The 24,389-nt window shown below is 40.6% G+C and overlaps 1 protein-coding gene across 10 annotated transcripts in view; it reads left to right on the top strand.

Moving 5' to 3' along the window:
- Positions 1-11,607: 11,607 nt before the first annotated feature.
- The window catches only part of BICD1 (BICD cargo adaptor 1), a gene marked incomplete at both ends in the record, with an annotated part of 207,485 nt that continues 194,703 nt past the window's right edge, over positions 11,608-24,389 (top strand). For all 10 annotated transcript variants that reach the window (XM_079715428.1, XM_079715426.1, XM_079715427.1 and 7 more), the window contains one exon: positions 11,608-11,820. In XM_079715428.1, coding sequence (XP_079571554.1) covers positions 11,608-11,820 — 213 coding nt within the window. The remainder of the gene's footprint in view (positions 11,821-24,389) is intronic.

The raw sequence follows: 24,389 nt of genomic DNA, 5'->3' as shown, positions 1-24,389 counted from the left end.
CTACCTACCTGGAGATAGTATCAGATCCCACAGGTTAAAGGCTCAGTCCCATAAAACTGTCCTCTCTGCCCCTCATTTCAGACACGAATTGAAAGTCTAGGTTGTTACCCACGCTTCCCACTGTTGCTGAACCAAAGTTCATGTACTCGAGGCACAGTGATTTCAAACAAACTGAAACGTCAGTTTGGAGCAGAGAAAGGTTTATTGCAGGGGCCAACCAAGGATAATGGGCCACAAGTGCTCCAAAGACTGAACTCTCCGATGGGTTTCAGGGAAGAATTTTTAAAGGCAAATTTGGGGTGAGGGCTGCAGAGTATGTGACCTTCTTTTGATTGACTGGTGGTGAGGTAACAGGGTAGTGTTCCAGGAATCTCAATCCTCAGTCTTCTGGCTCTGACCAGTCTGGGGTCCACGTACTTATGCTCAGCCTGAAGTTACCATTCTCCACCTGGGTGGGGGCCTTAGTTCCTGTAGAAGAACTCAGAGACGTGTGTCAGATTGTTATGTATATATCCCTTGAGGAGGAACTAGGGCTCTGTTTTATCAAACTGTTTGAATCTGTCCTTTGGAACTCACAGAAGGTCTAGGAGGCTGAAGCCTTTTTCCTACAAACAAGAAATTGGGGACATGGTCCTGCTTGGTTTCACCACCAGCTATAAATCAGAGGTTCCCACATCCCAGTCTTTGGTTTGGATTATTTTGTTAGAGCAGCTCACAGAATTTAAGAAAACAGTTTACTTACTAGATTACTGATTTATTAAAAGGATATAAGAAAGGATATAGATAAACAGTCAGATGAAGAGCTACAAAGGGCAAGATCTGGAAGCGTCTCAAACACAGGAGCTTCTGTCCTCATGGAGTTGGGGTGTGCTACCTTCTTGGCACATGGATGTGTTCACCAGCCCAGAAGCTTCCTCAGCCATACCCTTTTGGGTTTTTATGGAGGATTCATTACATAAGCATGATTGATTAAATCATTGACCAATAGTGATTGATTCAACTTTCAATCCTTCTCTCCTCCTTGGAAGTGGGGAGGTGGGGCTGAAAGTTCCAACTCTCTAATTTTGATTGGTCCCCTTAGCAACCAGTCCCCTCCTTAGGAACACTTCAAAAGTCACTTACCTCATTAACATAAACTCAGATGTGGTTGAAAGGGGCTTGTTATGAATAACAAGACACTCTTTCACCTTTATGGATCTGGAGCTATTCAGGAACTAAGACCAAATACTATAACGAAAGATGCTCCCACTGCTCTTATCACTTAGGAAATTCCAAGGGTTTAAAGAGCTCTGTGCAAAAAAAAAAGGGACAACCAAATATATATTTCTTATTATAAGTCACAATATGACACATTTCTCATTTCAAAATTTACTATAGAGCAACAATAATCAAGACACCATGGTACTGGCATAAGGATAGACATATAATCCAATGGCATAGAATTGAGAGTTCAGAAATAAACCCATATGTCTATAGTCAGCTGACTTTTTTTTTTTGCCATAAGCGGGCCTCTCACTGTTGTGGCCTCTCCCGTTGCAGAGCACAGGCTCCGGACGCGCAGGCTCAGCGGCCATGGCTCACGGGCCTAGCCGCTCCGCGGCATGTGGGATCCTCCCGGACCGTGGCACGAACCCGTGTCCCCTGCATCGGCAGGCGGACTCTCAACCACTGCGCCACCAGGGAAGCCCTAGTCAACTGACTTTTGACAAGAGTGTCAAGACCATTCAATGGGGAAAAAAATCGTTTTTAACAAGTTGTGCTGAGACAAATGGATATAAAAGATGAAATCATACCCTTACCTCACTCAATATATGAATATTAAATTCAAAATGGATCAAATGTTAGGGGACCAAAACCGCCCGCCCTAGCCAGGCAAGATAGTAGACACTTGCACGAGTTGCCTTAACAACAGGAGGTCCTGGTAAGGAATGAGGAACAAGCTACCATCAACTGGAAGAATTCGGGAAAGGTCAAAAGGAGAGGGGAGATGCCAGCCCATATGTCCTACCAAGCTCCCAGAATCCTTCTCGCTGGAATCCATCTTGGCTGAGTGATGCATTCACCACCAGGAAGGACCCTGAGTCAGAGTGACTGGCCAGAGACACCCCAGAAACTAACACCATTACCATAAAATCTGAGACTGTGAGCCATGTGGCAGAGCAGTCCTCCTGGGTTCCATTACCTTCCTGCTCTCCACCCGGGTGCCCCTTCCCAATAAAGTCTCTTGCTTTGTCAGAACGTGTGTCACCTTGGACAATTCATTTCTGAGTGTTAGACAAGAGCTTACTCTTGGGCCTTGGAAGGAGTCCCTCTTCCTGCAACACAAAGACCTAAATATAAGAGCTAAAACTATTAAAATGCTTAGAATAAAACATTGGTCTAAATCTTCACCACCTTTGATTTGGTAATGGATTCTTAGATATGACACTAAAAGGAAGGGAAAGGGAAGGGGTGAAGGACACTTACTGGCAGTTGTACACACTTTTTAAACCCAGTTAGCCAGATCCTAGTCACTGGCAAGTTACTTAATGTACTAACTTAAATGGCCACATTTATTACATGACCATGCACACAGCAAGAAATTGGAGATGCAATCATTATAGAAGAAGGGAGTAGATGTTGAAAGACAGGTAGCAGTTGGCCATATGCCATGATTTAACTCATCAGCTGTCTTTTCATTAATATCCTCAATTTCCTTATCTCCTAGTCCTCTTACACACTCACTGACAAAACTCTAATCCTAAATTGATACAGCTACTGCCATCTCTACTCTTATACTTGGTCTTCTGAAAAAAGCCATAAAACTATGTGGCTTTTAGTGTCTCTATAAATTCATGATTTTTAACTTTGGCTGGGCTTTTTGACTCAGGTGGGTGACAAAAATTTATTCAAAAACAATCTTTATAATTCTTTGATTCATAGCACCTTGTAAAACCTTAGATGGATTTATCACTTTAACTGCTAGCATATAGGGGTTTTTAAAAATTAATTATTTATTTATTTTTGGTTACGTTGGGTAACATAGTTTTGCTCACTAAAATGGTCCTCAAAATAAACTTTATAAAAAAGAGGAATTAGTATTCTGAAACAGGTGACTCAGAACATTGCCTCAGATCAAGAAAATCAAGGCTGGTCAGTGGACAAATTCTAAAGAAATAATACCTGGTAGTCAGAATTTTTTAGTCTTCTTTTAATGAAAGAATAAGTTATATTAGCCTGTGTGCTGCAGTGTGCTGCAAATTCTTCTGGTTCTTTCCAGCCAAAATAAACAGAGGGTAGATTTAATAATGAAGAAAGAATTAATGAGGTGAAATTGTCCCCCTAAATAGGCAAATGCTGATAGCAAAAATGGTAAAATCAAGAATTTCGAAAAAACATCATTTAGAAAGTAAAGCAAAAAACAGATGGAAAAATGCAATCCCAACTAAAATTAAATTGAGTGCTATGAGATTACCAGTGCCTTTCTGGTGGGAAGATGACAATTATACAGGCTGTGGCTAAGAAACAAACCCAGAGAATCTGATCGCCACTGATTTTGAAGATATAAAACAGGGAGAGGACAGCTATGTGGCTGGTTTTTTTCCCCTGACACAAAATACTCCAGCTTTTATTAATTAACATCATGCATCTTAGAAGACACAAAAGATGAGGTAGCAGAGCTGGGAGAGCTCCCTGAATAAACACACAAAACAGAGCAGACGGGCCTCAGGAAGCCATGTGAGCAGAGGGAGGCAGCATCTTCTGGGAGTGGGCTTAGACCCAGGGTTGCTCCAGGATCTGGGCCAAGGGCAGCCTCCCAGAAGGCTAGTATTTGAGCTGCTTGAAAATCAAGTCCTGGCTTCAGAAGGCATTGATGGGGGAAAACTCACATCTACCTTTAGTATGCATTTGGAGGTCTCAGTGAGTGAGGTGCTTTTGAAGGGTGGATTTCCCACCAGCAGTTCATAGTAGAGCATTCCAATGTACCACAGATCCACCATCTTATTGTATGTTTTCCACCATCTTATTGTATGTTTTCCCCTCTATTGTTTCTGCAGTCATGGAGTTGTCTGCTCAGGCTGTCTCCACATTTGAAACTTCTCTTCATGCTTTAATCTACTACAATCTGGTTTTCACCCTCTGTTCCACACCAGCTACTCTTGCCAAGAACATGCACCTTCGAGGGATGTAATGTACAACATGATAAATATAATCAACACTGCTGTATGTTATATATGAAAGTTGTTAAGAGAGTAAATCCTAAGAGTTCTCGTTTCAAGAAAAAAATGTTTTTTCTATTTATTAAATTTTGTTTCTATATGAGATGGTGGATGTTCACTAAACTTATTGTGTTAATCATTTCATGAGGTATGTAAGTCAAACAATTATGCTGTACTCCTTAAACTTATACAGTGCTGTATATCAAAGTTATTTCAATAAAACTGGAAGAAAAAATAAACTTCTGGGAAAAATTTTTTTAAAAGACCTATAATCTGAGAACTATAAAACATTGATGAGGGAAATTGAAGATGATTCAAAGAAATGGAAAGATATCCCATGCTCTTGGATTGGAAGAATTAACATTGTTAAAATGGCCATACTACCCAAAGCAATCTACACATTTAATTCAATCCCTATCAAATTACCCATGACATGTTTTCACATAACTAGAACACATAATCTTGAAATTTACATGGAACAACAAAAGACCCAAAATTGCCAAAGCAATCCTAAGGAAAAAGAACAAAGCTGGAGGAATCAGGCTCCTTGACTTCAGACAATACTACAAAGCTACAGTAATCAAAACAGCATGGCTTTGGCACAAAAACAGACATATAGATCAATGGAACAGAATAGAGAGTCCAGAAATAAACCCATACACCTATGGTCAATTAATCTTCAACAGAGGAGGCAAGAATATACAATGGAGAAAAGACAGTCTCTTCAGCAAGTGGTGTTGGGAAAGCTGGACTGCCTCATGTAAATCAATGAAGTTAGAACACTTCCTCACACTGTACACAAAAATAAACTCAAAATAGTTTAAAGACCTAAATGTAAGACCAGATATTATAAAACTCCTAGAAGAGAACACAGGCAAAACATTTTCTGACATAAATTGTAGCAATATTTTCTTATATCAGTCTCCCAAGGCAAAAGAAATAAACACAAAAATAAACAAATGTAACCTCATCAAACTTAAAAGTTTTTACACAGCAAAGGAAACCATAAAATAAACCAGAAAAGACTACATGCACCCCAACGTTCATAGCAATACTATTTACAATAGCCAAGACATGCAAACAACCTAAGTGTCCATCAACAGATGAATGGATAAAGAAGATGTGGTGTACATATACAATGGAATATTACTTAGCCATAAAAAAATGAAATAATGTCATTTGCAACAACATGGATGGACCTAGAGATTATCATACTGAGTGAAGTCAGACTGAGAAAGACAAATATATGGTATCACTTATATGTGGAATCTGAAAAATAATACAAATGAATCTAATATATACAAAACAGAAACAGTCTCACAAACATAGAAAACAAACTTATGGTTACCAGAGGGGAAACTTGGGGGGGAGGGATCAATTAGGAGTATGGGATTAACAGATACACACCGTTATATATAAAATAAACAACAAGGATTTCCTGTATAGCACAGGGAACTATATTCAATATCTTATAATAACCTATGATGGAAAAGAATCTAAAAAAATATATGTATAGCTGAATCATTTTTCTGTACAGAATTGTGAATCAACTATACTTCAATTTAAACAAATTTAAAAAAGTAAAATAAAGTGTATTATACTGAAAAAAAAAGAAAGAAAAGAAAAAAATAGAGTACCCTCTTCTGTGTTCCAAATTCGGTGACATTTCTGTGTCCACATCTTACTCGACTTTGATCTCTCAATGGCACTGACTTGGTCCTTATTCTTTCACCCCTCAAATCTTCTCTTCTTTTTTTCCCTTCAGATGTTTCTCTCCTGGTTCTCCTTCTACCCACACTGACTGGTCCCTTCTCTGCAGGCTTTTCCTCTTCAATTCAGGCTTTTTCTAGGGGTTCCTCAGGGATAGGTCCTGGATGCCTTCTTTTCTCTATTTACACTCTTTCCCTAGACAATCTCATTCATTTTCTTTGCCTTAAATACCATGTAATGCTAATGATTTCCAGAGGAGAATTGTTTATACCCCCCAAGAAGTCTTTCTTAATTCTGGTCTTACATCCAATTTTCTGCTTAACATTTCTATTCAAATGTTTCAAAACTGTCTTGAACTTAATATGTCCAAAATAGAACTCTTAATCTCCTGAAACTCCCTCCTAGTCTTTCCAATCTAACTAATGGCAAACCATAATCCCAACTGCCCAAGTCAGAAAATTAGAGTTTATTCATGATTCCTTTGTTTTTGCTCCATCCTACATCCAACCTTCAACCAAGTCTTGAGACTTCTTCCATCCCCTCTCCCAATATATCTTGAATCCATCCACTTCTTTTTCCTACTGCCACCACCTCAGTCCAGGTCACCATTTTTTTTCTCCTGGACAATCACAACAGCTTCCTAACTAGTGATCCTACTTCTATCTTTTGATACCGCCAAACTTTTTTACTCATAGTAGTGATAGTCTTAAAGTATAAATCAAATAATTTCATTCTTGACTAAATAACCAATAACCTCCCGCTGTGCTGACAATAAAACCCAAATTCCTCATTTTTTTTTTTTTTTGGCTGTTAGGCAAAGGAAATCTTCTGAACAGATTCAGGATCTCTATATAAATTCCAGGGCCATCAAAAACCAAGAGAAGTGGAATATTTTAGCAGAAAGAAGCAATTAAGAATTCTATTCAAGTCTTGAAGAGTTGAGTGCCAAGCCAACCTTAGGCACAAATGTGAATCAGATATTTGTGTTCGGTGTTCCTAGCCTTCTCCTTTTCAACCATTTAGTTCCTTCCTTGGTGTAACTCTATCAGAATCAGGAAAAAACAAAAAGCAAATATAACTGTAAGTTTAAGTTTACTAACTTTTTGCTTTTAAAACTTACTTCTAGGCGCTTCCCTGGTGGTGCAGTGGTTGAGAGTCCTCCTGCCAATGCAGGGGACACGGGTTCGTGCCCCAGTCCGGGAAGATCTCACATGCCGTGGAGCGGCTGGGCCCATGAGCCATGGCTGCTGAGCCTGCGTGTCCGGAGCCTGTGCTCCACAAAGGGAGAGGCCACAACAGTGAGAGGCCCGCGTACTGCGAAAACCAAACAAACAATAAACTTATTTCTAATTATTAGATGATAGACTTTATTTATTACCAAAGAAGTTTCAGACATCATTGAGGAGGATTAGAAAGAAGGACAGAGGATTTAAAAAGTCCTTTCTGGGAGGCTCAAAATCACAACTCATGACCTATCAGCTCTTCCGACTTTAAGGCTGATTCAGTTAGTAGGGCTATTTAAAGATTTTTCTAGTTCATGCTGAGAAGCTACACAGAAGTATCTTGTCTCTTCTTGTTTCTGTGTGTTGTGAAACTCATTTCCCTTGGCAAGATTTTTACTCTGTGATTGTTTGCACTTTGAAAGACCAGATTCTTTTTTTTTAATTGAGATATAATTGACATATAACATTATATTAGTTTCAGGTGTGCAACAGCCAAATTCCCTATTCTAACCTGCAAGGTAGGCACAGTATCTGAGTATGTCTCCAGTGTTGCCTATCTCTCTAATGTAGTCTTAGGCCATCTCCCTTTTGCTTAATCAGCCTCAGCCTCTGATTTTTATTCTTTGCACTCACCAAGCTCTTTTCTGCCTTAGGTTTTTACATAGGCTGTTCCCGCTCCTTAGAAAGCAATTCCTTTACATTTTGCATATCCGGTCCCTCTATGTTCCTTAGATACTAATATAAAATCACTTCTTCAGAGAGATCTCCATTGATTATCCTGTTATTTCTTTTTTCCACCTCAATTTTATCCTTATTTTTCTTTAAAAACTTTAAAAAACAAACACACAGATGCTGCTTATTAGGTGTTAAATACTATTCTATTCACAACAATCTCATTTGTAGATTAAATTATTATCCCTTCTTTAAGGATGAGGCAACTGGTGGTCCAGTGGGTAAGACTCAATGCTCCCAAAGCAGGGGGCCCGGGTTCAATCCCTGGTCCCTGGTTGGGGAACTAGATCCCACACGCATGCTGCAACTAAGAGTCCACATGCTGCAACTAAGAAGCCCACATGCTGCAACTAAAAAAAAAAAGAAAAAAATGCTGCATGCTGCAACTAAGACCCGGTGCAGCCAAAAATAAATAAATTTTTAAAAAAAAAGAAGGATGAGGCAACTGAGGCACACACAACTAATAAGTGGCAAATTGGGATTTGACCCAAGTAGACTAAGCTTGTGCTCTTAACCACTATGCTGTATCCTGCCTGTCAATGTCACAATTTGGAATTATTGTATTAATTTGTCTTTTTTGTTGTTGCTGTCTGTTTTTTATTCATGTTATTGTCTGTCCCTCCCAGAACATAAGCTCCATGAGTCAGGGACCCTTGAGCACTGACATGTTATTGGTCATTGATTTCACAACGCCTGGTGTTGTATCTAGGACATAGTGGGTACTTTATAAACATTGGTTTAATGAATGAATGAGAGCAAGAGAAAGCAATATTCATGCTGACAAAGTTGGTGAAAAGTTGGTTTGAGGTAGTAGACCACAACAATACAATTTTTCCCTAAATATTTGTTAGAATGTTGCATAAATGATTGGAGGCTGCTAGGATAAAGAAATATGAGGGAACCCTGCTTCTAGGAATGATTTAAGAAATTATTTTCTAGATATTTGTCATTGATTTATATACACATATATATGTATGTGTGTATATATGATATGTATGACATAGAAAGAGAAATATAACTGCAGTACTGGAAGAGTATGATGTATAAGGAAATGTTTACTTTTTTTCAAGTTTAATACGAACATAGAAAGGATCAAAGTTGTAATAAACAAAATCTTAAAGTATTAAAATAGTGTACATGTCTGAATGAAGTCAGGCTGAATATATTAACAAAAATATATCAATCAGAAAAATGGGGCAGGATGGAGCATAGGGAATGGGTGGCAATGGAAACTCAGAAAAAGAAAAGTCACAGAAGAAAACTCCATTCTTAGTTCTATCCAAAGGAAGGGGAAACACAAGCAATCTACTCCAAGTGTTATGACGCCTTTGAAGGGCTATGCTTATACTTTGTGGAGTGAGGGACCTCCAGGGCATCCTGGGAAGAAGACAGTTTTAGCTAACTGCAATTACAGGCTTCCTCTCTCTTCAGCAGTTCATGGTCATTCATCACTGTGACAGAGAATGGGCACTATAGGAGCACACAGGGATGGGGAGGGGCTTCTCAACTGTAATGAGGGCAAGGCTGCACAGGTGGAATGGAATTCATGGTGGTCCAAAGTTTCAAGTGTTTTCTTTCTTCCTTTCCCCCTTTCCCTTCCCTTCCCTTCTCTCTCTCTCTTTTTAATCAATCACAAGAGAAAATTCTGTTGTAATTGTGAGCACGTGGAAGGAACCTTTTTTTGTCTGTTTTCAGAGACGGTGAAAATCACATCCAGAGAACCTATTAGTCAAGGCTTTGTAAGGACACTGTCATTTGCTCTTCCACACCACCAACCATTTTTTTTTTTTTTTTCCCTTTACCCTGGACACAACGATGGGAGAGTCCTGCATTCTAACTCAGAAAGAGCGTGTGTGTGTGTGTGTTTGAACACCTCTTGGCCACTGAGAAACAGCTCTGTGACAAGTGCCACCAGGAGACAGGGAAGGAACTGGTCAGATCCTTGATCTATCGATCCCACAGCCTATTAGTTACACAGAAATAGCTCTTTTTCTGCTCCTATTGCTTCCTTTCTTCTTGGTTGTTCTCTATTCTCATCTCTTCTTCATTCTTTACTCTCTTTCATTCTGACTTTGCCTTCATCTCCTTTTGTGACTCTTCATCATCACTCTTTGCATTGATTAAAGTGGTCATTTTATGAGCATATAATATGTAGTTATTGGTTTTGTTGAGTGAAGGTGAAGCCAACATAATGATTCAGGTTATGGCTGTGGAGTTATGGTTAAATTTTGGCTTCTCCAGTTAAGAGTTGCCTGACTTTGGGCAAGTCGTTCAACTTTCCTGTGCCTTTCTTTCACCACCTGTAAATTGAGGATAACGGTTCCTACCTCAAAGAGTTGCTGTTAGGATGGGAGAAACTTCATGTACCATACTTTGAAGAAAGTTTAGCACGTGGGCTACAGAACTATTAGCTCTTATTATTTTAAGAATATTTATTGTAGGGTACTGTTGATACTGTATAGAGGGAATTTCATGCAGTTTTCCTTTATTGAAGAATCCGTAGAATAGAACTACTGGGGCAAGAAATAATTGTACCCAGAGACTTCTGGGTGCATGTATTATAGAGATCTTTTTCTGAGTAGTGATGTTGTGATAAGCTGGGCACAGAAAGCTTGGGTGAGGGCAAGCAATCTTTAGCAAAGACTGTCCTGTAATAAGGTTATTTGGAGAGAGCGTGAGGCGAACCAGGCCATGTAGGGAAAGGAGGGGAGAGATGGGAAGAGGAAGGAGGCGGAAGGGGCGGAAGCGGGAGCGTTGGGCGGGGGCGTCTGGAAGGCTTTGGAAGCACAGTGTTTGGGTGCAGAAGGCCAGGGAAGGATGCCGCGAGCCCAGGGGGTGAGAAGGAGGATGCGCGGGCCCCGAGCGCGTTAGTTACTGTTTGCTTCTCTTTGAGCAAGGCGCCGATTCCAGGCAGCTTCCTGAGCTTGGGCTCACGTCGCAGTGAGAGAGCCGGGCGCCTAAGCCATTCTCCGGGGGCTAGACGCCCACCCGGGCAAAGCCCTGGGAGGAACTCCTGCCGGCGGCGAGCCGGGCGGGGCAGGCCAGGCCTGGCTGGGGGTCCCTCCCCGCGCGCGGGGCCCCTCCCCGCGCGCGTCCGGCCGACTCGGCATCGGTCCCGCGCACTCGCGGTGCAGCCCGGCGGGAGGCGCCTCCGGAGGTTTCCGTCTGGTCCCTCCCCCTCCCCCCGCGCCGACTCCGTCCGCCTCCCCGCCCCCCGTTCGGAGCCCTGGCCAGGCGCGGAGGGAGGGAGAGGGCCGACGCTGCATCATTCCGCACCCGCTGCAGCGCGGCCGGACGGAGCAGGTGGAGCGGGCGGGCGCGGCGAGCCGGGGCGCGGGGCCCGAGGAGACTGCAGTGACGCTGCCCGGAGACATGGCGGCCGTGCGTCTCTGAATAAGCAGAATCGGAGCCCCTCGCCGCCTCCGGCCGCCGCAGCCTGACCATGCCGCACGGCTGTTGACCGCACGCAGGGGCCGGCCCGGAGGACACATGCCGCAGCAGCTGCCGCCTCGCCCCTGATCCTCTCCCCTGCATTCTCCATGTTGCATTTCTCGCCGGTTTCTCAGGCGGTGTAGCCGCGGCTGCCGGAGGGGCAACCGGGGCATTGCTCTGCTCGTACATCCAGCCACACGTTTCTTTTCCATTTTCATCCTTCCCTCCTTAGTTCCTTTTCCCTTCCCCCGCCTGCTTTGCATCCATCTCCCATACCCCGTTACCCCCTCCTGCCTCCATCCGCCGGGGCTATGGCCGCGGAAGAGGTATTGCAGACTGTGGACCATTATAAGACCGAGATAGAGAGGCTGACCAAGGAGCTCACGGAGACGACCCACGAGAAGATCCAGGCGGCCGAGTACGGGCTGGTGGTACTGGAAGAGAAGCTGACCCTCAAACAGCAGTATGACGAGCTGGAGGCTGAGTATGACAGCCTCAGACAGGAGCTGGAGCAGCTGAAAGAGGTGAGTTGCCTGTCACCTCTTCCCTGCTCGGCCCGGTCCCCCTCCCTCAACTCCCACTCATCATTTATTAAGAAGTCGGAAAGGATGCTATTGAAAGGACTGTTTCTTCCTCTTAGAGCTCTTTGTAGATAAGAGAAGATTGAAAGAGTCCATTGTTTTACCCCCAAGGGAGAAATTGCCCAGGAAATGAATGTATAAGCTGGAATTTGGGAGGCGATGGCTGTTCAGGCTGTGCGGGAGGGAGATTCATAAGAGTCCTCAAGCCTCAGCACTCTAAGGCAACATTCAGCTGGGTTGGAATGCGTAAATCAAACTTCTCAAAACTGCTGTTATATCACGTCCAGGTTTCAGTAACAATCCCATAATCCACAAAGTCGATGAGTGGGTTTGTGTTGAGGACCCACGGTTTCAGGTTGTGGAACCTATGGTACCTCAGCCTTCTGCTGAACATAATCACTCCTTGATGAGATTGGGAACTGTTATTAGGAGAACTCCTTGCCAATCCCGTTTGACAAAGACTTGAGCAATCTTCATTCTCCTTGTCTTTGGTTATTCTTGGCATCCGGCAGCAGGAGAAAAACAACTCTACTGCTGGGTGTTGCTGCTGCCTTGATTTCACCTCTGAGTGAGGGTGGGCCATGCCCAAAGTCTTATAAGGTCACCCTGAACAGGGAAAATTTAATTCCCCTACAAATGGTGTGAAAGAATGGTATATATCAGATGAGTGGGTAGCCGTGCATTTCACGTAAGGCTCTTCTGTTTGAAATGACTGTATGTATAAAACCAGAATGTCACAAATGGGCCATGTATATATAACACTTGTCCTCTTTGATCTTTTGGTATTTGGCTTCTTTTAAAGACTGGCTAATGTATTAGAAGAAAATAAGTAGTGAATATCAAAAATTTAGAAGAATATACATATTGTTGAAGGAACTCAGTCTCTTTTACCCAGTTCCTGGGGTACTATGGGTAGCATAAATGTAAATGTACACACCGCTTTTCTATGTGGCATGTCTTTATTTTTAGGTGCATATTGGCATTTAAAATATTATTTCTAATTTGCTATGTAATGTTAATCAAACACGTTTTTATTCTTATAATGTACTCAAACAGTTTTTCAAGGGGTGTCTTGTTTTGTGTATTACATTTAAAAAACATGATTTATGACAGATCTAATCAATTTACCTTCTAATTTAGTACATAATATGGTAAGCATTTATAGTTTCAGGTATGTCTTATTTTTATTCTGATGCCTAGATGCCAGAAAATAAACATATGGTAAAAACCCCAACTAGAAATCTGATTTTTTGTGCGTTAGGCTGTACATTTCTAGTTCATTTTGTTGTTGTTTTTGTTGTTGTTTTGTTTTGTTTTGTTTTACCATGTACACGTCTATTAACTACAGCTGGACTTAATGGTATTTTCCAACTTAGATTAGGTCTTAAGCTGATATGTTTAAATTCAGTGATGCTAAACCTTATGAAGTCAGGAAGGTGATGGTAATTTTCAGAGATGTTTTGTTGTTGTTTACACTTATCAACACTGCTTTACCAAGACAAGGAAGTGCAAACCAGGCAGTGTTAGCTACCACCTCCTTGATAAAGGTGGTAGACTTAATTTAATGAAATGGACTATAACTGTTAACTGACCTTCCTGCTTGATTCAAATAACCCTACTAGGGTTTTTCTGTGTCATTGTATTCATCGTGCATAGTAAACCTTAATGCAATTGTCTTTTGCCTTCACTGGACCATGAGCTCTTAAGGCAAGGAATCTGTCTTAATTTATATTGCATCCAAAGTCTTTAACACAAAGCCCAGCACATAGTGAGCATACAATAAGTATCTTATGAAAGGATAAATTTATACTGGAAGAAGATATACTTTCAAGCATTCACTAGTCCATATTGGTTAGTGTTGGAGAAAGACTAAGAAAATTGAGAAGTATAGGAAGTGATTAGTATTAAACACTACCTGTATTACTTTCATCAGCAGTAATAGGAAAAATGACAAAAAATGTTTCGTAAGAATAGTGTAACAGTGTTTTATTAATAGAGAATAATGCAAATACCAATTATAATTTTTTTCTATAAAACAGTGAGGTGTATTTTGTTCTGTACAGCAGGAGGTTAATAAAAGTTTATCAGGATTATTTTCGCCAAATGATACTTGTTTACATATGTATTTTGAGTTGCATTTAGCATAAGTATAATTTAATTTTATGTTCCCAATGAACTGGCTTATACTATTATATAAAAATGTATTTTAAGGTAATAAAAAATCATTATATTGATTATTTGATAGTGAGACCTGTGATTTTGATCCTTTAAACATGATGTATACTTTAGTTGGGAGTATTATTTAAATGAGCTAAATCAGTCTCAGTAATGTTTCCTGTTTGAAAAGTAAATCCAAAATAATTGTGCGAACTAAGATATTGCAGTGATGATATCATATAGAAGCCATTTTTGAAAAACGTGTTTTGTTAGTGCTCTGATTTTTCAGAAGGAAGTTTTGTTCATTTGCAGGTATATATAGGAAATGATGTTCTTGCTCTATACTATAAAACCAAGTATAAAATCTTTGGTTTACTTCCAGGCTGTTTCAACAGATATGATTCATTTAAAAGTAATTGGACCAGTTTATGGGAATGTCAACAGAAAAATACTGTGCTAAGTCCGAGCTGGACGTTAGTAATTTGCAGTGTCGTGACACGGCTGTCTTTAAGGTCATGTTGTTTTCAAGAGTCAGTACCCAGCAATGCTGCTGCCCTCTTTCCCAGGCTGTATACAGCTCTGACAGTAATGCAGGTGAGCAGTATTGCTGAAGATGTGTAGAATCAAGATGATGAATTCATTAATTTTTTTCTAGTTATTTTCTTCCCTAAGTCTGGATTGCTCTTTGGCTTGGCCTCGTATCATTAGGGCTCTGCCCTGTGCCTACATGACTACTGTAATTCTGAAAGAACACAGTTGAAAGGAAAGTACTAATGATGTGAAAAGAATGACTTCTGACATCATCATAATGTTCTGCTTTTCATTATCTTTGGGGAGCTGGACAAAGCACATGTCCACTAGAATACTTAATCACGGCTTTATGATTTCATGAATAATGCTTGCTTTTCAGTGGCCTGGGGGGCACCCATGCCCAGTTATGTTCAGGGCCTGGCTGATTGTATGTTTGGGATGTGTGTAAATCAGCAGTGTGCCTGTCACCCAGGCCAAAATAGTGTTTGAAGAAGAGTCATGGCTCTACAGTAACTTGAAACTTAAAAATAAACATTCATTAAAAAAAAAAAAACAACCTAGAATTTAAGGTGTTTGTTTTGTTTTGTTTTTTGTTTTTTTCCTTTAAAAATGTTTTAAATTTAAAATGTAGGAAAGCTTTAAAAGATCCCCTTAGAAAGAAATGATTCAGCATTCCTGGTAACATTTTAGAAAACATGTCCATGTGACAACTTTAGAAAAGTTTTGCAGCTGGGATACAATGGACTGTCTACTAAGAATCTTCAACTCATTTTCTTGCTCATTTTCTCAACCTGACACTAAGGATAGACACCAGCTGCTGAGGAAGCACTTTGTGGACACAGAGCAGCTTTTCCTCTTAGAGCCAACTTGATGCTTTTTCAGGACTATAGTTAAATCATTCAAGAAATAAACACTGAACTTACATACTTTTAGAGATTGTCACATTAGGGACCTGACAAAAGCCATTTAACTACCTGAATTCATCTTTAAACAGAACTAATTTTTTTCCTCTTATGCTTAGAAAGATTGTTAGTTTCTCTTCTCTTTGTAAATTCTAAATCATAAAATCATATGGGAAAAAAACCCCATATTTCTTTTCCAGTCTATGAATAAACATAGAGAAAGTTAATATTGAATTTATTTATCTAAGCTAGTATTTTTATCTCTTGTTGTTTTTAAAGAAGACATGTTATACTTATCACATTTATTATCAAATTAATTAAAACATCTAAAGTATATGGACATATACTTTTGGAAAGTGTTTATAAGCAACCTCAACAGGCAAACATAGTCACTTTAATCATATTTTTTTTTGACCCAGTTTCTCTAACTTGTACCATTTTTCCTTTTTATTTCAACTCAAGATTTCATCCCTGGCAAAGTTATTTCTCAGATACCATTTAGCAAGATTTTATAATCTCTCATCACATTAATCATATTTGCATGAACATGTACAGCAGCCATAGTTTGAAGATTTTTTTCAGAATTTCATGCTTACAAATATTCTTCCCTATCTTCCCAGTAAATACACTTGTACTTTATGGATATTGCATTCCAAATTTGAAAATATGATAATTAACTTGCATGTTGAAATATATAGAAAAGACTTTCTTACACTTAAGATTTTACCTGTAAACATGGCTTTGAAGCAGAGAAGGGCATGAAGAGGTGCATAGTCTGACTGTGCACCTAATTCATTATGCTAGACTTCCCTGGCTCTCCAGTGATTAAGACTCTGTGCTCCCAAATGCAGGGGACACAGGTTTGATCCCTGGTCGGGGAAGATCCCGCATGCCGCATGGCATGGCCAAAAAAAAACATACAAAAAAATTTCATTATGCTAAAGGAGAAGTAGCAGGAGATGAAATTGGAAAAGTGGCAGTGGCCGTATTTTGTCTTGGGGATGGGGAACCATTAAAAGGAAATGAAAGGAAACAGTAACTGTGTTTGGTGCCTTACATTTTATCTCATTTAATCTTCAAAGTAACTCAGAGGCTTATTGCCTTTTTTTACAGATAAGAAAATAATTAAAGCAATAAAGCATTGAACTATGTATACAGCCCCATTTAGGACTAGGCACTTTGCATGCCTTATCTGTAATTCTTATAGCAATCCTTTTGCAAGGTAGATATGGCTTGCATCATACAGAAGAGAAAACTTGGTCTTAGAGAGGCTATGGGTCCTTCTCAAGGCCACAAAGCTAAGTGGTGAAACCTGGTTCAGGAAGAAGCCCACTTTCTTTGCACCTTACTACCCTGAGATGCTCAAACACCTCAGTCAACATGCAGTTTAGAAGGTCATGGTATTGGTTGTAGAGGGTGGATTGGAGCTGTGCAGGGGCAGTAGGGGTAGTGAGGGGAGGACAAACCTGAGGGCTGTTTAGGAGGTGTAGGGTGGAACGCGGTGTTGGATGTGACTGGGTGTGGAATGTGAGGAAGAGAGTAGATTTGAGAATATCAGGATGGATTAGAAGGTGGTTCCATTCACAAAGGAAAGTTCTAGGGGGAAAGAGCAGTTTCAGAGGGTAAAGTCGATGCCTGAGTTACATGAGGTTTTTAAGTTCATGTTTTCTTTTTAGGGGAGGCATAAGTTGCATGATAAAATACTCAACTCTCAGTTTAATAAAACAAATGAATAATTTGTGCAATTGGTTGTCATTTTATTCAAACCTAATTTCCAGCATATGGAATATATGAACAGTTTAATGATGTTTTCACAGTTAGTTTGACTGCATTCTTTTTTCTTTTTTATTATTTATTTATTTATTTATTTATTTTTGGCTCTGTTGGGTTTTCGTTGCTGTGCTCGGGCTTTCATTTGCGGTGACCGGGGGCTACTCTTCCTTGCGGTGCGCGGGCTTCTCATTGCGGTGGCTTCTCTTGTTGTGGAGCATGGGCTCTAGGCATGCGGGCTTCAGTAGTTGCGGCTCGCGGGCTCTAGAGTGCAGGCTCAGTAGTTGTGGTGCACGGACTTAGTTGCTCCGTGGCATGTGGGATCTTCCCGAACCGGGGCTTGAACCCATGTCCCCTGAATTGGCAGGCGGATTCTTAACCACTGTGCCACCAGGGAAGCCCGTTTGCATTCTGAATTGAGAGATGTATAAACTCATAAACAATGGGCAAGAAGCTGGCCTGGCACAGTGAGGAAAACCAGCCCTTGCAGAACGCTAGGGTTAGGGGTGCTGGGAGCAACAGCATTCACCCCCCACTGACTGATACTTGAGAGTACATTACCACTTTTACTTTTTTCTTTCTTTTTTTGGCCGCAAGAGTTTGATTGCCCTTTAAAAATTACCACTGTGGGGCTTCCCTGGTGGCGCAGTGGTTGAGAGTCCGCCTGCCGATGCAGGGGACACGGGTTCGTGCCCCGCGGCTGGGCCCGTGAGCCATGGCCGCTGAGCCTGCGAGTCCGGAGCCTGTGCTCCGCAACGGGAGCGGCCACAGCAGTGAGAGGCCGGCGTACAGCAAAAAAAAAAAAACAAAAAAAAACCCATTGTGTAATTATGACAATTTGTGGCAACAATCCCAGTTGGATAAAAGCATAGACAAATAAATAGTTTCACCTTCCTCTCCTCCCAGTTCTGTCTCTATTGCTAATACTTTGGTGAGTATTCTCTTATACTTGTTTTAAATAACTTTAAACATGTGAATCCATATGCAGGCTTCTTTTTTGTTCTTACTCTTTAGTTTTTATAAAAATAGACTCATGCTGTATGTATTACTCTGTAATGTGACATTTTTTATTTAATAGTGTATCCTTTCAAAATGCAGATATTTTTAGGACAGGGCTGTATTTTTAAGGCACTGGCATTTCAAGCGTGAAGCAAATGGGACTGATTAGGGAAAAAGACCAGAGAGCCTCAGGGAGTATGGTCGGCACTGGAGACCACGAGCGGTGGGGAGGTGGCCCAGGGTCTGCCCTCAGGATAGCTTGGGTGGCCCCGTGAGAGAGAAAACTAGTGTAGGTGTGTGTGAAAGAAACTGATGGGATTTGTTTGGTTGCCCCATGGCAGGCCTGTGATATACCAAGGGAAAAGATGGGAAGTTTTATGGGTGAACTGGAAGCGATTTTGATTCCTTGTCTACTTGGCTGGTGTCAGACCTACGTGGACACCATACTAGGTGGCTGGTTTCCAGGGCCGGCAAGAGCTGGTCCTGCAGTGTGGCCACATCCTGTCCATGCTGGGTCTTGGGGAGAAGCCAGGATGATGCAGGGAGTTGGGCCTCATTACGTTAGCCCATCTTTGCCCTGTGATAGTTGAGTTTTTTTGTTTATAACTTTTCATAAAAAATTATTTTTATTATTATACTATTTTGGTTGTAATTGTAAAGATAATTTACTTTTATTGAAGACAATAAAGTACACAAAGGTATGAAGAAAATTAAAACCACCCATAATTTTTATTAGTCCAGTATTTTTAATCTGCATTGTCAACTATTTTACATTATATACCAATCAGAATTTTTTTTTCTTTAGATTGTCCATTACTTCTTTTTTTTTAAACACCACCTTCATCAGATGCATGTCCGTTACTTCTTGTTCTGTTACATTTATTCATTCAAAAGTTTTTCTGAGTGGCTACTATGTTGACACTATGCTGCTTGCTGAAGATAAAAGGTTGAGCAAGACAGACAAGATGGAGCTGCCTGAATGGAGCTTACGGGGAGATAGTCAGGAAGCACACACGCACGTCAGATGTGAGAAATGCCATGACTGAAGAGATGGGGGCTGGCTGGGGAAAGCATGATCAGGAAAAGCCTCTCCCAGGAGCTGACGTTTGAGCCCAGACCTGAATGATGAGAACAAGCCAGTCATGTGGAGATTGAGGGAAGTGATTTTTTAGGAAGCGGGACAAGTACAAAGATTGTGGAACTCTGTTTGTAGCTGTTAGGGGAAATGGTGGGTGACAATGCCCTGTAAAAATAACCATTCATATAAAGAAGATGTGGTACAATGGAATACTACTCAGCCATAAAAAAGAATGAAATTTTGCTGTTTGCAAGAACATGGATGGACCTGAATCAGGGTATTATGCTTAGTGAAATAAGTCAGACAGAGAAGGACAGATACTGAATGTTATCATTTATATGTGGAATCTAAAAAATAAAATAAATGAATGAATGTATCAAAACAGAAACAGACTCACAGGTATGGAGTACAAACTAGTGGTTACTAGTGGAGAGAAGGAAGTGGGGAGGGACAAGACAGGGATAGGGATTAAGAAGTACAAACTACTATGTATAAAATAAATAAGCTATAAGAATATATTGTACAGCAAAGGGAATATAGCCAATATTTTATAATAACTTTAAATGGAGTATAATCTATAAAAGTTTTGAATCACTATGTTATACACCTGAGAACTAATATAATATTGTAAATCAATTATACCTTAATAAAAAAAGGAAAATTAAAAAAATATCACCATTCATTTGAAAAATGACCATCCATAAAGTAGTGTATTGCCTTTAGACTCTTCAAATGAGATTTTGGAACTGGACCTCAGAAGTATTTGTGCAGAGCCTAGATCCCTCTGAGGTCTTCTTTTTGAAGAGGTGACTTTCAATACAGATTACTCATTAGGATCAGCTGGGTGATTTATAAAACTACTGCTGCCTGGACCCCACCCTGAGACAGTTCAAACAGTCGTTGGAGGTGGAGAGGGGCTTCAGTATATTAACCCCACTCCCCTCATAGGTGCAGCTAGGGCTGAGAGCCTCTCTCCTAGAAACTTCCAACTCTAGGAGTAAATGACTCCATAGGAATAGAAGTGTTTGGTAAGAAAAGCTGGGAAGTCATGAGCCATGAGGTATGTAAACCTCAGTGGCACAGTCTTTTTACTTCTCTGTTTTCTATAAATGAAGACACTTGGGAAAGCCTTTCAGAAAACCAACAAATGTCATCAAAAACTTAACTATGTTAAAACGTAAAATAGATAGCTAGTGGGAAGCAGCCGCATAGCACAGGGAGATCAGGTCGGTGCTTTGTGACCACCTAGAGGGGTGGGATAGGGAGGGTGGGAGGGAGACGCAAGAGGGAGGAGATATGGGGATATATGTGTATGTATAGCTGATACACTTTGTTATAAAGCAGAAACTAACACACCATTGTAAAGCAATTATACTCCAATAAAGATGTTAAAAAAAACAAAAAAATCAGAAAAACTTAACTATGTTAGACAATTAAGATGAATGCTAAAAGTATATAATTTTCGATCCTTCAGGGTTGTTTGAAGTTTCCTTTAAACGTTATTTGTCTCCTTTGTTGTGTCTGTTTTGTTGCTCTATTCTGTTTGCAGTTGTTTATGCCAGCTTTACAAATTCATAAGTAGAATATTAGAAAAGAATTGCTTTGATGGATTGATCTTTAACTTCTGGGGTTATTTTCACTTGTTCTTTTGGTTATACATGCTTACTGTTTTCAAATATTATTTTATGGAGAAAAAGCACTACACTAAAATGTAGTATTTATCTGCTATGTTTCTATCTTTATATTTAGAAATGAAAAAAAGAAACCTGTTTACATTTATGGGAAGTACACAGTAACAGTAGCAATTTCCTTAAGAATGTTTTGTTGCGCAGTTTGGTGTGGGTCTGTAAATAGAAGGTTCAGGATGATGGGTCTTTGTTTTTCTCTGGCATACTGCAGACTAATGTGGAATCAAATGCCACTGCTGAAGAGCTCTTAACCATCAATTTTTGAAATTGAAAGAGGTTTATATTATAACATGAATGTGCTTTGTTGATAAGCCTCACTGATTGCCATTCTCTAGATAGTTTTAGGAGGTTTTTTGAAGTTGACCTCCATGTGAGGTAATTAGATGGAGACAGGATAAGTTTAATCTTGTACATGGCTTCTTTTGATGAACTGAAGGTACTACCATCTTACAGATTATCTTTGTGGCATACATGACCATTTTCCCCCCTTTAAATCATAATCTGACATTCTTTCTGCTAATGCTGGTATGTGTGCAGAGCCTTTAATCTCAAAACCTCAAGGAAATATAATTAGGAAGAAAAAGCAACCACTAGAGGGAGAGAAAAAAGGATATAACACTTGAAAACTAATTATAAATGCTTTTAAATTGTTGGCCGTTTGGATTATATTTTTAAGTTGATAAATGTTATTAGTGTTGGTGATTCACAATTAACTATGGTTTAATGATCTCATTCTAATGATCTGAACAACAAAAACCCCTTTCGTTAATATTTTAAAATAATTTAGAACTAAGACCCTTTTTAAAAAATATTTATTTATTTATTTTGGTTGCGCTGGGTCTTAGTTGTGGAAGGCAGGCTCCTTAGTTGAGGCTCGAGGACTCCTTAGTTGTGGCTTGCCGGCTCCTTTAGTTGTGGCACATGTGCTCCTTAGTTGCGCCTGGTGGGCTCCTTAATTGTGGCATGTGTGTGAGATCTAGTTTCCTGACCAGGAATCGAACCCACGTGCCCTGCATTGGAAGGCGGATTCTTAACCACTGCGCCACCAAGGAAGCCCCACAATTACACTTTTAGACAATGGTTATAGTAAGACATTTCAGGAAATGACAATGAAAAGAACTGTCATCATTGATCAATTCCAAGTGAAAACTTTTTAAGTTGCATTTTAATTTGTGATGCTAATGTGATTTAGAAATATGGACACCAAAGTAGATACCATGAACAGGTAGGTCATTGCCTAAAGCTAACTAAGGTTCACTCATTCTTTCCTACAAAAACAATATATTCAATACCTCCTATGTGTTAGGCACAGATCTAGGTGCTGAGAATACAGCAGAGACTAAACCCAACAGGAATATCCATGCTCATGAAGCTTACATTCTGTGGGAGAATGGAAGGGGAGACAATAAACAAAATGAATAAGTGAAATAGAATGTTAGATGGTCCTAAATGCTATAGAGAAAAATAGAGCATGAAAGGGGGGAGATGGCCTGTGAAGTGGGGAAGGATCAGAGAAAGCCTCCTTGAGAGGGACGGGCAAAGAGGCTGCGTGGCTCGAGGGGTTGGGGTGCGGTGTGAATAGTAGATGAGGTCAGAGAGGGAGTGGGTGTCAGTGATGCAGCAGCTTTTAAATTGTTACCAGGACTGTGGCTTTTACTCTTGAGTGATAGGGGAAACTTTTGGAGGATTTGAGAACAGGAGTCTGTGTCCTACGCCTTTTTTCCCCACCTGTGTGTACATTCAAGGAGACTGTAACCTCCTTCAGGGAAAAGGAGTTCAAATTAACCTGGTAGCTCATGAGATTTGTCGCATGCTTCTCCCTGCCTCCCCCACAGCGAGTGTGTAAGAGATGTCTGTGGTATTGTATTCATTTAGGCTGGAAGAAAAAGGTGAAGTAATTAAGACAGTTATTTTGAAAAGAGGTTGAACTAGACTACCTGTTTTAAAAATAACCATTTGTTTGACCAATTAAATCCATTTACTAAAAAATATACTGTGTTGACTTGCCTGGGTCCTTGAACCATAATCTTTACTTAACTTTCTTCTACTCTGTCCCTTATTCTGGACGATATGAGCCATTTAGTGGACCTTAGTCTAATGTGACATAAGGACAGTTTAACATTGTATTACTGGTTCTGTGCCACAGTTGATATTCTAGTTCCTGAGGGACTGGAATGGATGCTGGTCATTCATGCATTCATTCATTCATGTATTAAATAGTTAGAGAGCATCAGTTATATGCCAAGTTTATGCTGGGTGTACAAAAATGAGGAAAACGTGGTCTTTATTTTTAAGTTAGTTATTTGCTGTTAGAGGCAAAAGACATGAACAAATGTGATTAAGGTATTTTATTGGAAAGATCATGGGTTTTTGAGTCAGAACAAACTGTATTTGAATTTGGTTAGTAGCTCTGTGATCTTAGGCTAATACTTAAAACCCTACGAATCTCACTTTCCTCCTCTGTAAAATGGAGGAAGATAGTAACTATAGATGTTAAAGAAAAATCCATCTAAAGCATTTATTACAGTCCCTGACACCTAGTAAGCACCTGTTAAATGATGGAGGTGATGGTGATAATAATTCATAATAATAACAAAATAGTAAAAACAATAATGTGTTGGCTGTGCTTGATAGGACACCAAAGTGGAGGGCAGCAAACTCAAAGGAATCAGAGAAGAGTTTCTGACCAGGGCGACGTGTGAAGGGGCATGAAGAACAGGGGGAATTTTCCAGGCAGATGAGGGGCCGAGTCCTTCGGGAAGAAGAAACAGCCTGCAAAGGAGGGAGGATTGGAGAGACTGTTGCTCTTCAGCATCTGTGCTGTTGCAGGTGGCATCTGAAATGGGATGACGGGTGGGAGATGGTTTGGGGCGAGGCGATGAAGGGCCTTGGAAGGAGGCTTGTCGGTTCCCCCACCTCGGCTCCGGCGTGGCTGACCATGGCGACGTCTGCCCGGGAAGGCTTTGCCCCTGAGCGCCAGGCCCCAATGACAAGATGAGAAGTACCTCCAACTGACAAGGGGTCTGGAAGTCTCAGCTGCTCCTGTGCCCCGTTTGGTGTGTTTTCGGGTTTGTTTTAGCCTCCTGGCCTCTTGTGCATTGGAGAGTGGCAGCTTCCCAGTCTTACCCCATTGTGACCAGGTTGCCTAGTTGCCCCTTCAGTGAGGGTCCTCAGTGCCACTGTCCTTCCGTGTGGCTGGGCTGCTTCTGCTCCTGAGAGCCCTCATCGCTCACCCACCCTCTGATTCCTGACTCCCTCGGCTCTGAGAGCCACAGGCCCTGCGATCTTGACGTAGATTCTAACCTGTCGTTCAGACCCCTCATGTTGAGCTCTGTCCATACTAGACTTACTATTTCCTTGCTCATTGCCTTTGCTGTTTAGGTCTCA

The sequence above is a fragment of the Hyperoodon ampullatus genome (genome assembly GCF_949752795.1).
Source record: "Hyperoodon ampullatus genome assembly, chromosome: 11".
In the NCBI taxonomy this organism is placed as follows: domain Eukaryota; kingdom Metazoa; phylum Chordata; class Mammalia; order Artiodactyla; family Ziphiidae; genus Hyperoodon; species Hyperoodon ampullatus.
Note: the sequence above shows the minus strand (reverse complement) of the source record. Positions and strands in the feature narration are given on the sequence as shown.